The 14,586-nt window shown below is 42.5% G+C and overlaps 1 protein-coding gene across 1 annotated transcript in view; it reads left to right on the forward strand.

The window, feature by feature from the left end:
• SNX30 (sorting nexin family member 30) overlaps window positions 1–14,586 on the forward strand; it is a 67,308-nt gene that overhangs the window by 29,354 nt on the left and 23,368 nt on the right. Inside the window, exons 3-4 of the mRNA XM_090038863.1 lie at window positions 6,394–6,504; window positions 11,712–11,870. Of these exons, the coding sequence (XP_089894989.1) occupies window positions 6,394–6,504; window positions 11,712–11,870 (270 nt within the window). The remainder of the gene's footprint in view (window positions 1–6,393; window positions 6,505–11,711; window positions 11,871–14,586) is intronic.

Raw genomic sequence — 14,586 nt, forward strand, 5'->3', positions numbered from 1 at the left:
ATTTTGGCCCCATGGGCCAGATAAGCAGACTGGGTAGGACCCTGCATGCCCAGTCTGTCCTCCCCAGGGGTCCAGAGAACACTTGCAGCTAATTGCTGCTCCCTCTCCCCTGCTGCCAAGTTTTTAGGGCCATCAGGAGCCTTGCTGGCTGGACGGTATGGCTCTGAGAACCGGATCTAGTGTAGAGTGTGGTGGTGTTTGTTTTTTACCGCCAAGTTGTACAAGCATTAGACGTCATATAGTATCACATGGATGAAGAAGTATTTTATGAAACTTTTTTTTTTTTTTTTTAGCATGTTCCTCTCCTCCCTTTCTAAGCACTCCACGTGATTTTATTCTGACACCTACATGAATAACACCAACCAGTGGTTTGTTGTAGTTTTTTTGTTTGTTTGTTTTTGTTTTTTTGGTCTGTGTTTTTTTTTTTTTTTTTTAGTTGATGGCCTATGTCAACTAGAAGTAAACTGCTATTTTTGCATTTTGTAATCTAGGGTATAGAACACAGACTTGGCATTCCTGTAAGGTGAGAAGTGGAACACCCTCCCCAGTTCTAACCCTCCTGCATATCGCCATTTCTTTCTCAAGGAAGTGACCTGAAAATAGTTGTAATTCTAATTTTTTTTTCTGTTAACAGTTCAACAGAACTGCTTACTCTCTTCCCTTCCTCACCCCAGCCCCCTTCTTTCTTTCAGTCTGTCATCTTGCTGAATTTGTGGAGGCAGTAGTGGTTTGGGGAGTGCCATATTTGAGCTTTGATCTAGGAGGGTTGGGTATAGGTGGGGTCATCCTAGTGACTGGGTGCATGGGGAGTGGGGAAATTATACTATTCCCTTAAACCCCATAAATAGTTTAGTGGGTTTTTTGTTGTTTGTTTTTTTTTGTCTTCAAACTAAAGCCTTTTTAACAGATCTCCTTCCAGCCCTGACTCAGTTACAACGGTTGGCACCAGCCCAGGAAGAGCAAGAAATAAGATTGCTTTTAAGCAAAGCAGCTGATGTAAAGCCATGTAATCTGCATGAAATCAGTTGATCTTGGTTGGGTTTTATGCCAAAAAGGGGTCAAACCTCTTCAGAGAACCATCAAATTTTCAGTTTGGGGTATGGCCTTCACTAGAAGGAGACTTCCTCTCAAATTTCAGGATGTACAATGAAGGGACAGGTGAGCAGTAAAAAGCAGAATGAAACCTCCTTTAGCTACAGGAATGGCCTGTTTGCTTGTGCAGTAGGCAAAACAGCACTGACTTGGTAAATGGCCTTTATCCAAAAGGCAGCTTGCATAGCTGAATTGGTTCATATAATTTGTTTTATGTAAGTATGAGATGATGTAAAACCATAACAAGCCATTCTTTTACACTTGGTGTGCAAAACAAGTTGTAGGTTCCTGTATAAAACTTGGAAGCAGAGATACAGTACTATATTTTAAATAACACTTAATTCTTAAATAAAACTTGAACAGCTTTTTTTTTTTTAAAAATTGTCTCCTTGGAGAGGGGTATATTACGTGGGCCAAGAGGTGACTAGCACTAAGAAGACCTAGTAAATAATATTAATATCTCCTAGTAGCAGAGTACTGGCTGTATAATATATAGTTCTTCCACTTGCAGAAGTAGGTAAAACCAGCTTTTAGGACCATAGCATTCAGTTTGTTCCATGAATTAAGAAAATATATTGGGCTATAAAGAACTTCCCCAGCTAAAAACTTTATTAATGACTTGCTATACCTAGTATTCCTGAATGTATTCTAGAGGCGTTCTAGCTGTAGAAAAACCTTTCACCATTTTTTTTGATCTATATGAAAGATTTATCACTTTCTCTATGGGCTGGCCGTTGTTGTCTTGTACCTACAAAACTGGTGCATAGGAAGGCTTGGGGGGGGGGGGTTGCCCTGGGAAACATGTAGGTTTTCAGCCTACTTTATCTGTACATTATGCAATGGCCTAAAGTGGCTGCATAGTATTGACAGGCCTGCTGTGGATTTAATCTTGATACATGAACAACGCTGCCTAACCCCACTTCCCCCTCCCCCCTTCATAAAATGAGGAAAATGTGTCTGTCCTACACAGTAGGGGGTAGAAGGGATAAGTTCTTTCAAACGCAAGTTTCTTCTTTTCCCCACCCCCCCCTCTGATGTGAGGAGCACCTCTGGAAAGTAGTCTAAGGTGGAGTCTTGGTGGGGTGGGGCTAAGAGAAGAACCAAGTGTGTGTTTGGGGGGAGGGGGGATTGTTAAGCTTCCTTTCCAGTTTTCCAAGGTCTAGAAAGTAGTCTTTATTTAAAATTCCTTTAAAAGCAACAAAATTACACACTTAAAACTACACCTATTTCTAGAAAAGAATCTTCAAACCCCACCCCTCAAAAAAAGCATGACCCACAAGCCAAACTGGGGGAGGTGGGGAAAGAATTAGCATTTGGCTTCTGTGAGCAATTTTATATTAAAATATCCTTGAGAGACCCTTGTGGCTGGAAAGTGTGTGTGTTAGGTTTTGTATTCAGGGCATGTGATTTTGATTCCGATCTTGATGGATTTTTTTTGTCGTCTGCGAAGGTCATAATTTCAACTGACAGTAATTTTGGTGGCAAGGGGAAATGGGGCAGGCTGGCAAAGGGAGAAGTAAATCTCTTGCTTTGTTCACTTCCTAGCAACCAAAACTGATGAAGCCAAGAATATTCCTGTTTGATCTCATAGCCAAGGTGGTGCACTAGTCTGATTTGATGTCTTAATCTGAAAGTTTGTGTATCTTACAAATACCCAAAACTTTTTTTTTCTGGGGGGGGGCAGGGATAGGGTTGGAGAGCCACTCTTCCTTTCTAAATCTGTAAAGGAAGGCATGTGCAAAAATTCCGAAAAATCATGCATGCCTGCTCCCATTTATGACTGAACCTATGGAGATGCGTCCCTCTAAGGGAAACTGCCCATGATACTATACTGTCTGATGGCTCAAGTGCTAGGTTTTTGGGTTGTGCGCGCATGTTGCTTTCTTCCTCTGAATGTTTTTTCTGTTTGGTGTTCTGATATTGTAAATGTTAATACATGAACATATTCTAACACTTTTTTTTTCTCCTTTGTCCCAGTCTCCTTTTTTACCGTGTTAAATTGGAAGCAAGGTCTCATTTTAATTATAAAGTTTTGTTTCCTAAGCAACCATTGCATCCTTTCAACAATTTTGTACATTAGTGCTAAAAAGGAACATTCCTGTTTGTCTGTAGCTTTAACATTAAGTAGGTATCTGAATTTTCTGTGCAGATGCATACACTCAAATACTTGGTCTATTCTGAAAGCTTATTCGCAGTCTAGAGGTCAGTTGAAGTGAATTTGAGTGTGTTGTTTTAATCAGTTGTGTTGTCCTTTGTGAAAGAAGAAGGGGGGAAAAAAAAAAATCCAACTGGACACTGCAAGCATGCAGTAAAAGTTGCAGGAATAGCCCTTCTTTTGGGAGTGCCAGAATAGGTACTTCCTGTAGTCATATGTATGACATCTGCCCTTCCTCTTTTGGAAGTTGCCTTCCACCCCTCCCCAGCTAAATGAGGGCCTGTGTATGTAATCTTCTCCTGTAGCTTATCAAATGAGACTCCAGCATAACTACTCTTCTGATGGCCTCTAACAGAGTACACACTTTCTCTACCAACATGTCATGTGCCATTGGGTGAGGTATTGGAAGCCATTGTGCTAGAGTACAAGCTAAAATAAACCTTGTCATCTTGCCAGGAAGCTCTCATCTCCTGACAGTTGCCAACTTTCTGTAGAGCATCTACTGTGGCAGGTGCAGGCTACTGCAAACCTCTGACTTGCAAATCCCTCAACACATAGCTGCCATGGTGCTAGTACAAGAGCATTCTTTTACTATAGCTCTACCTCTTACTTTTTATTTTGGCTTTCTGCATCTTCCAAATGGTGCTCCCCCCCCCCCTTCCTGGAAGCATTTGTAGACCAGAACAAAGAGGGTTGTTTCAGAGCAGGGTGCTACTTCAGATTTGATATTGTTTTCTTTAATCTGTTCCTCTACACACTTAAATAGTGCCGAGTTCCAGGGATTCCATTTGTGCTGTGGCTCGCTGCCATACTGAAGGAACTAGTGCTGCTCTAAACTGCAGTGTATTAAATTGAAACAGTCCTTCATAAGCATTCACTTGGCAGTGGTTGGGTTCATGGCTTATCCATCTGTAAATAAGCCTGATCAATGATTATCCTAATGAGTTCTTATCCATGTAAGCATGGGAGCAAAATTATCTTACCGTGGGGGATGGCTTTTAAAACCAAGAAACACAAGATTCATTATTGATCCTACATGGCTGCTCTTTGTGCATTCATTCTGAACCAGCAGAGATCTTGCTTTCCTTTTTATTTGGGGGCTCTTACCTCAAAGCTTAATTCAACCTGGGCACATCTATACACGCTGCAAATGCTGGCATGATATGCATTAATATACTCCTGGATGTGCCACTTGAACATGCTCCTGGGACCGCAGCATGTCTGAGCTGGGACAGAGCAGCCCCAGCTGCCAGCGGGGTGGTCAGGCTGCTCCAGCCCAGCTCAACATGCTGCAGAGGGGCTGCCTGGGACACTAAGGTGCTTCAGTGTGGGGCTAGCTAGCAGGCTGCAGGCATTTCTGTAAATGTAAAACACGCACAAACTCTGCTGCAGGATAGTACTTGTGTTTACTGCAGCCTAATAGGGCTGCCCATGTAGATGCTCAGATGTTCAAGAGTAAACTGGATGCTTATCTTGCTGGGATCCTATGACCCCAGCTGACTTCCTGCCCTTTGGGTGGGGGGCTGGACTCAATCTTCTGAGATTTTCCTTCCAGCCCTAATGTCTATGAAATGTTTACTGCAGAGCTAACTGGGCAGCTCCACAGTAAAGGTCTTATGTAAGTGTGCCTAAACCAAGGGCTGCCCTACTCCTGGCCCACAGACTGCTGCTTTAGGTGCCGCCACTCCTGCTTGCTGCTAGTCTTCAGGCTCCTCCACCTAGGGAGCCTGAATGGCAGGTGCCCTTGGATGCACAGAGGCCTGCTTGGAAGCTCTTCTGTGAGGGAAAGAAGGGGCTCTTGATAACAAAGTGTATGCCAACCTGAAAGCTAAATACAAAGCTGTTGCTCTAACTCTTCAGATGACAGACTGGAAGTGTCCCAGTAAGCTTTTGGACTTAAACTAGGTGACATCCCATTGCATGTGTACTTTAGGGAGTTGGACTACATGACCTGGTCTCTGTCCTTTTTAAAATTTCCTGTGGATAGCTGTGCAGTACTATATCTTTTCATTCACTCATCTGTTTTTTCATTTGACTTCAGTGCAAGTTTTGCTCTTGGGCTATCCAAGTGTCTAACTGAATGGTGCACAAATAATGTGTTCCTCTGTGAAATTGCCCTGTTTTTAAGGCTCAGTATAGCCTTTTGCACTGTTGCAGATGGAACATGCCTGGTATGAGAAGCTAGCAGATCAGGGAATTGAACTGAAGAGCAGTTAAGCCTAAGGCTCCTCAGCCTTATGCAAAGGATCCATGTGCTAGTGATGGAACTTCAGTTAGCATATGGCTTTCCAGGCGAGTCTGGGAACATGGCTTGTAAACGGCCCTCAAAGTCCTCTGCAAGTAACTTTAGCTTCGTAGCTAGCTTAGAAATATGCAGAATGTATGCTCTCATCGGGCACGTGTCCTTTCTCAAGGAATCCTAAGAGTTGCTGGCTGACTTAATTGAAATTTTTTTTTTAAACTTCTTCTTTTTTTATTCTTCTTCAATCTTTGAAGTCTGCCAAAGATATTGTATTACAGTGGATCAGTTGATCAAACTAGTTAAGGTTTTGTTTGGGTTTTTCCCCCTCATCCTCCTGTTGCTTGAAGCAACTGCACTCAACCTATATAGCTCTAGAGTACAGCACAGCAATGACATACTTTTCTCTCCCACAATTAAGCTGTCCTGTGAATAAGCAAGTCATGAGTAACACTTTATTTTTTTTTTTCTGTTTTTAGTCCTGTGATTTTTAGTAATACCTTCTGTCCCGTGGAACAAGAAGATTGTAGTGCAACCGCTTTCTCTTCAAATATAGAAATTTACAATGGGTTAATCCTTTAACCTTTGTCTTCTGTCTGAAGTTAATGCTCTGCTCAGCAAATTTTAAATTAGGACAAAATCCTCTAAACACAGGTTGCTTCCAAGTAATGCTGTCTCTGGTATTTCTGTTGCTTGAGGAACTGGGGGGGAGGGGGAGAATAACAAAAATGACTGTCCTGTCTTTGGCCTTCCAAGGCTGTGGTGTAAAGTATGAATTGCAAAGCTTGCTGCATTCACCCCAGTTCAAGGCAAATTTGTCACCTTTTTAGCTATATGCTCTGTGTTTTTTTTTTTTTTTTCAATTTTGTTGAGATGCTGACTAGCCTGTCTTTCTTTCCTCTCCTAGACCACAAGGGCCGAGTTTGATTTGCCAGAATACTCGGTACGCCGGCGGTATCAGGATTTTGATTGGTTGAGGAATAAGCTGGAAGAATCGCAGCCCACCCATCTCATTCCCGTAGGTAGTGTCAGCTGTTGCTGAACATTGTCTGTCTGCATTTGAATATCTCTGTGGAAAGTCTTTTGTTGCTTCATCAGACTTAAAGGTGTGTACAGCTTCTCTCTGCCAGAGTGGAACATTACAGCTTTGGAAGCAAAAGAGCTACTTTCACCGTTCCTGAAATGTTGTCATATGTTCTGTCTGAAGGCTTGCTTCATGTGAGGGTAGCATAAACCATCCTAAGCTGTTAGTGCTCCAGCAGTAGTGTTGTCATTTCTTTAAAAATAAATAAAAATGAGATTTTTAGCCATTCTTTTTGCCCACCTGCAGCATTTAGATATTCCTGTTGCCGGTATACTAGAGAGCGGGCAAGAAATGCTTAAGGGTACTACACTTCTTGGATTTTTTTTGAGTTGGCATACCAGTGCGCTCGCTACAAGTGACAGCTTCCAATAATAGAATTTTTTTTTTTTCTTTTTGACTCGATCTTTGAAAGGGCGTGTACCAAAAATGCAGTTTTAAAACTGTCCAGGCCATCTGTGCCATCAAAGCTTCCAGTTGCCCCATTTGAGGTCCATGGTTTGACCACAACTAATACATGCATTTGCTGTGGCTACACGGATAGCAAAACCCTCTGTATTGGCCCTCTGCAGATGTGGCTAAACAAAATTCTGAATTTCTTGTGCACTCTCTAGAAACATAAGCCCTCCCTGGAAACTCAGAAGGATGCTTGTGATATTAAGATGACTTGAATAATAGACTCCATCTAGTACTCCAGAGCAGTGGTCTCCAAACTTTTTTTTTTTGATTTGCGCATCCCTATCAGTAAAAAAAAATTTTTCAGTACACACCCCTAATATATGTATATTTATATAAATAGAAGTTCTAATATTTTCTTCCTGCACCCCAATGGATTGTGTTGCACGCATGCACCCCACTTTGGAGACCACTGCTTTAGAGGACCACTAGAGAGAGAGCCATCCACTTTAGTTATTTCATTGGTTGGGTCTTTTTTGTTTGTGTGATACCATTTATCTTTTTTTTTATTGCTGTCCAGTTGCATCAATCTGTCTTCTGCTTTTTGTTTCTTTTAAATTACATAAACTGTTCCAGCATTATGCCCTCAAATCAGCCAGCTGCATACCTAGACTTTGCAGAAAAGGCTGCAGATTAGAATTAGCCACTTCCCCTGCCGTAACCTCTTCTACTCTGGGTCACCCTGAGGCTGCATCAGTGTGTAGAAGCATGTTCAAGGTAATGGGCACAGTAAAGATCATGTTTGCTGACTTGGTGGATGGTCTCCCTTCCCTGTCCCTCTGTCTCTTCCACAAACTATCACAGTTTCTAGACTTGCAAGAGGAGTGGCCTGCTCTAGGACTGAACTGCCGTGGCTTCAGAGCCTGAACAAGGGGGCAGCCTTGACTGTATGTTAAGGTGGCGTGTAGCAGGGGTTGTTTTAAAATCCAATAGGTCTTACTCATTTTTGCTAAGAGAATGTGTTTTTAGAATAGCCACAACTGCTGTGTTTTGTTGCTGGAATTGTTGGTGGGTTTTTTTCTCTAATTGTAGGCTCCAAGTTCTAAAAAGAAATGATGGGATGAAATGCAAAGACTTCCAATCCTTAAGTGGGTGCCAGCCTATGACTAAATATATTAAGTAGATATACCTCCCACCCCCAGTGCTCATCCCTACCCATGGCAGGAGGTTGGACTTGATCTGTCTAGGTCCCTTCCAACTCATTGATTCTAGATCATGTTTCCCCTTTGCTTCCCCCTTTCCCCCAGCATCTTGACTACGGCCATACCAAAGGAAACATTGCCCCTCCAGGGTCATGTGGCGGATCAGCAGTGTTCCAACATAATCAGTGTAGAGATGATGGCAAGCAAGGTTGGGCAGTATAATCTAACTAGGCTGTATGAGGGTGGAGATTTAATGATGGGGAAACCTAGAAGTAGTGGGTAGTCTTATTCCACTGAAATAAGGATGCACAAAGTATTGATACAGTTCTGCAAGAGCTTTGGGCAGGCCATGTAAATGTGCACCATGTAGCCATGGTTCAGCCTTCCCCTGCACTTGCACTCACACTCTTCTACAAACCCAGGCAAAGGCTCATTGCAAGTTCAAGTCCACTGTGATGTAACTGCAGTAAGCTGGAGCACCTGGGTTTTGACTGGCTCCACACTAAATGAAGTGGGGAAAGGGAGGCTGGAGAATGCTGTAGTAAGAAGTTTTGGGGAAGACTTTGTGGAACAGTGTAGCTATTGGCCAGCTACCCTCTCTGCATCTGCTGAAAGGCTTCTCTGGGAGTCCTGCCCTTCAAGTAGGATTGCAGACTTGCAGCAAAAGGATAAGTGTTGGGGGGGGGGTTTGTTTTGTTTAGAATCAGTCACTTTGAATTGTACCACATCAGCGGCAAATACATTTTATGAGTTACCAGACACCTCTGGTGTGAGGATGTCTGCTAGCAGTTGAAAAGAACTCCCCTTCCCCTGCCTAAGGATCTGGCCTGTGTACCCTATTTCCTTAGATGGTTGCAGGTTAGTATATTTGAGCCATTAATTTAATGAATTTTCTGCACTCCTCCAGCTTCTAAAACATTGGGCCAAATTCTTTTACACTTGCATAAGTCAGTGAAGTGTATGGGGTTGTACAAGGGTAATGAAGTAGAATTCAGTCAACCCATGCAACATCACTGCAGTTCTGTACTGTTTTTAGTCCACTATTAACTTGGAGAAGCTGCTCTTGTATATAGTTCTGCATCTGTAAAAACACTTTTTAATATAGAGATCCTGGACAAGAATTCATTAGATGCCTTCCCCCTTGTTCAGTAAGTCTGCTTTCCTTATGCTAAAGGAGGCGGCATCAAGCATCTGTCCTGAGATCTGAATATTAAATACCAGAAGCTACAAGACCTGGATGATTACAGGTTTAAAAAAAAAAAGGCAAGTCTAGACTTGAAACATGCCAAAGCTAAAGCTGCCTAAATTAAAACTCTCCAGAATAGGCATTGGATTTTCTACTAGGTTGCATTTTATTATGCTGGGTATTGCCAAAGATTAATTGTAATGTTGGCAAAATTGTCTAGCAAGTGCTGTGGGATTAATTTTTAAAAATTGTCTTGATGTACCAGAAGCATTACTGGCTGCTTATTAACATGGATACCAAGAGTTTACATGAATAGAAACGGTCTCCTTGTTTGGTCTAGAGAAACTACCTGCAAGCTGTTTTCCTGACCCTTCCCTCCTTTTTCTTTCTTCACCCTCCCACCTTTGAATCAAGTGTGCCCTTAAATATCCTAAACTAGAAAACTAATTTTGCAGACTTCCCCAGTTTCACCCCTACCCCATGCATGTTCTTGTTCAGTTTTTATAGTTGAGCTCATGTGCAGTTCTGCAGCACCTGATATCCCTTTTTTTTTTCTTTTTGAAATAGTTTATTCTGTCTAAAGTCTAGGAATTTATCCTAACTTAACTAGCAAGAAAGTTCTGCTTCTAATACTCAAAGCAGAACTGCTCAAGGCATGGTTACATATACATATATGAAAATATCTTATTTCCTTTGCTTTCTGTACATGTCTATCAACATGTATGATTTATTTGTTTCCAGGTTAACCTAGTTTAAATTTTTTTTTTTTTAACTACATCTGTCACAGCAGTCTTGGATGGCTCAACCAACCTTGGCAAATCCCCTCTTAACAAATTGCAATACTCCCTCTGGTTCATTCCCATATGGCAGCAATTAAGATTCTGAGGAAATGACCCAGTTAAATACTAGCAGTGGGCTTGCACTGTTACCACATTGGAAGTCCTTGCATTTAATTTCTTTCTAAAGATCCCCTCCTGTCAATTTTGAGGTAAAAGGAGATGGACTCATAGGGAGACGATCACAAGTGATGCATCAGAGCTCTTTAAGAGTAGTTTATGATCTGCATAGACTCTGGTGCTTTTCCACTCTTAAGAGCTATAAATGTTAACTTTCAGATCACACACTGTATTTTGATCTAAATCATATATTTTAATGTCAGCGCTGTTTCATAGTTCGTAGAGTTTGTAGACTTCTACTAAATGAATGGGATGGTCTAGGGTTTGTTATGAAAATGCCTAAGTACTGCCTCTGCTCATACAGATAACAAGGAAACAGTTACTTTTTTTATTCTGAATGTTGATGTTACTAATAAAATAGCTTGCCTCTACAAAAAAGGGGCTGTATTATCCATGTTGGTATAGCAAAAATATACAGTAAATCTGATGGTAGGACTGAGCTGATCCTGCTACAGATGGATCCACAAAATTTATGTTTTGTAACAAACCTGAACAGATACTTAGCAGGGAGCAGAATTGCTCATATTTAATAAATGGCAAATTCCACAGCTAGTGTGTTTTTAACCCTCAAAATATTCTGTGTTCTCCCTGTCCATATTGAGGGACTAGGGCACTGCAGAATTAGTTGGGGAGAAAAAAGGAGATTTTTCCTATTCCCATCTATTCCCCCTGCCCCCCTTTTACTTCCTCAAAGAAGAAACTTAATTTTCAGAGTGCTGTTAGACTATGCTGACACCTGGGGCACTATATGTATATTTAATACTTCAAATGGACTGCCTTTTTACACCTACAACCTAGCTCAATGCTTTCCCCTTTTTCAAATTTTTCTTTTTCTTCCAACCTATTCCAAAGCATGCCCTCTTGACTGCTTCTCCAAACTTCTTCAGGGTTTTTCACAAGGTTATCTTCATAAGGCATTTACTCAGAAAAGCTTTTGCACTTGGGACAGCAGGCAAGTATATGGCACAAATTCCTTTTACAACGACTGGTACTCAAGACTTATGTTCCAAGTGGTTTCTGGAACAGAAGCCTAAATATAGGTAACTGAGTAAAAGATGGAAGTTCTGTCACCTCGCCCCACACAAGAAGAGCATTTAAAGTACAAAGGCCCTGGGCCCATGCTAGTCTTCTTATATTAATAAGACTCTGAAATTACTCCAGTGAAATCCTAGTTCAGACCCACGTGGGGCAACTCCAGCAGAACTCACCCCTGCCCCCCGCCCCCCCAAAATCTCACTTAAATGCATACAGTGCCCCTTAAGTATCAGTTGTGAGGAAGAGGTGTGTGGTTGCATATGCCCTTGCTAGTTCAGGAACTGCATTTGTGTAAAAGCATGTTGCATGTGTGGTTTCTCTTTTTTTGTTAGAATGGGGAAGGAAAAAAACCTGTCTGTTTTTTCACAGCCTCTTCCTGAAAAGTTCGTTGTGAAGGGAGTCGTTGACAGATTTTCTGAAGAATTTGTGGAAACGAGGAGAAAAGCTTTAGATAAATTCTTGAAAAGAATTGCAGATCATCCAGTGCTTTCCTTTAATGAGCACTTCAATGTGTTTCTCACAGCCAAGGTAAGTTTTGTTTTTTGGGGGGGGGGGGTTGTTTTTGTTTTTTAACATCTCAACAGAAGCCAATCGGGCTATTTTGATTTTGAGAGGAACTCTCTACTCAAGCTGACTAGGTTTTACTTCTCTTTAGATTCTCTCGAGGAATCTTTTCAGTCTGTGTTAAAGTTGCTGTTGGCACAGTGAAAAGTATTAGGGTTTCCAGGGTGATGGCAAGCAACCTCTTCTGCCTACATTTTAGTCTGGACAGTTCACATTTTAAAAGACTGCTCTAGAAGCTACCATCCCACAAGAATATGCTGGTATCTGGAGTGGTCCCCTTTGGCTTAGCATGATGTGCTGCTCCCATGCAAGGCAGTGTCTGAGGATCAAACTCTTTTAAGCGGGACTAACACCAGTGATGACAACCTGTATGAGTTTCTGCATTTCCATAACAAATACTTGTTTCTTCCACTGTGCAGGGATGCCAACAATGCAGGGTTTATTAAATGCTCTCCTTTTGCACTTGGGTATAGGGGTAAGAAGTGTACTTCTGTCTACATATTCAGCTTTTTTCTTTGGTGTGGGGCCCTGCAATGCTTTGAGCACCTCCTTTTCCCCTTTTTTCTCTTCTTGGCAAACTTCTCATATTAAGCCATTCCATATGAATTAATTTGTACCAAGCAGTAACATGGTCAAAATCTAGAATGGTTCTTTTGAAGGCTTGTGGTCCAGCCTGGGAACATGCAGATGAAGATGATCTGCAAGATCCGTGGAGAAAGTGGTCTCTGGCTCTCTAACTTACTTCTCTCCCCTCCTCCTATAATGATTTTAATGTAGTGCTTTAGGACTGAGCTCTGCTAATTGGAACAGCAAGTAGGCACTCGGGTGATCTACTCCTCCTAATGTATGTTCACTGTCTCTGGGTGTTCCTTTTGCTTGTAGCATTTCTAGGCAGATATATTTTTTGCAACATATTTTGTGAAGCTTCTAAACTCAGAACTGGAATTGTCCTCTCTACATCCCGATCTTCTTGCATGGGTGGGGGATGGATGGAGGGAGGGACTACAACCTGGATAATGGGGCGGGGGGGGGGGGGAAGTTGCCTGTAGACTTCCTCATTCACATTCTAATTGGGGAAATTGATCAAGCAGACTCTAATAAAGTCTGCTCTGCATTCAGATGGGAAGGTTCCAGCAATACAGGGCTGTCTTTTTAAGCCCCCCACCCCCCATGGAAGGAGCTTTAGTTGGTGTCCTGCAGCCATTTTGAAACGTGATGGTGAGCAGCTCTCCAGGAACCACTCCAATTAAAATTCCCTCTACCTGCCTCCAAGCACATGTATAGGCAGTCAGAGGTACTATAAGCAACTGGGGCTGTGCAAAACAGCAACATTTCAATTTTCAGATCTGCAGTTTCAAAGGGACAGTATCATATTTTGCTATTTCAAAGCACTGTTCCATTTAGTTTCACTGAAACTGTTTTGGTGTTTTGCCCAGAGACTATAATGGGGAACCATGGAAATGCCTATAACTTTGTCATTTCTTGCCTGATTGAGATGGAAATGGCAGGGATGGTAGCCCCTTCTGAGGCCATGAAGCCTGCCAGGTTTCAAGAAGATGGGTGCAGGGGTTTCTGGGAGACCTGCACTTTGTCACCAGAGTAGGGTCTCTAGAGATGGCCCTAATACCCCTAGAGCCCTGTGACTGCCAGCTCTACCCTATGGGCATCTGTTTGGAAAAAAATAAATAGGGAGGCTGTTTTCTCTCTTCAGCTCTGTCACTGGTCCTAATGGACTCCACTAAACCCTGTAGGTTTTCAGACCCCTTGCTGGCACTAGCTTTTAAGCAGGTGCCTCAAGTGCACATCAACAGGAGGATTGGACTCACCTGAGCCACTTGCCGCCTCAACCTCCTCTGAAGTGCCTTCTGGGGAAGGAGACATGGCTCTAGGGGAAACTTGAGGAGCGTGGACCACAAACTCTGATTCTACCTCCTTCCCTAGAATTTCCCTTGCTAGGGCACTTGGATCCGGATCTGGATCCAGCTCTTCCTCTGGCACTGGAAGGCTCAGGCTGGGAATTGAAATTGGGGTAGAGGAGACTGGTGCTTCTCAGGGTGGTTGTTATGGCAGGTATTATTGGAGGGGATGCAGACACTGGTCTTATCTCCTTGGTGCCACTAGCAGCAGAAGTAGCATGGCTACTTGTTGGAAAGAGGCCGTGTCTAAGTTTGGGGGGGTGGGGAGCGACTTGAAGTTCTCTCTCTGCCCCCTCTTCCACCCCGGCCAGAAAAGCAGCCACCTACCTTTCCAGCACACTTCATGTTTGGTGCACTAGAAAATCTGTGCGTTTCTGTAACGTATGTATTTATGTACTATATAAATATATGTTGTGCTTTCTTGCACAGTTGGTGCAGTGTCAGAGAAAACAGACTTATTTTGTGTAGAAAGAATAACAAAAAGGATTTTTGGGGAAGGAATGGATTAGGAAAGGGTATTTTGGAAAGGATTGGATCCCACTTGCTAGCAACAGACTAGCAAGTAGGAAGTGAGAGCCGCCTTGATACCGCTGGAGGACAAAGCTCAAACTGACAAAGGCACAGCTGACAGTTCATTTCAAACACTGCTTTTATGCTCCTTCTGTCCCTCCCCCAGAGCACTAGGATTGGAAGAGACTTCAGGGAAGGATCACAGTCACTGCCCAGCTACACATGTTGATAGCAGAGCAGTCCTTCACCCTCCC

The sequence above is a fragment of the Crocodylus siamensis genome, chromosome 3 (assembly GCF_052110815.1).
Source record: "Crocodylus siamensis isolate JL-2025a chromosome 3, ASM5211081v1, whole genome shotgun sequence".
Classification (NCBI taxonomy): domain Eukaryota; kingdom Metazoa; phylum Chordata; order Crocodylia; family Crocodylidae; genus Crocodylus; species Crocodylus siamensis.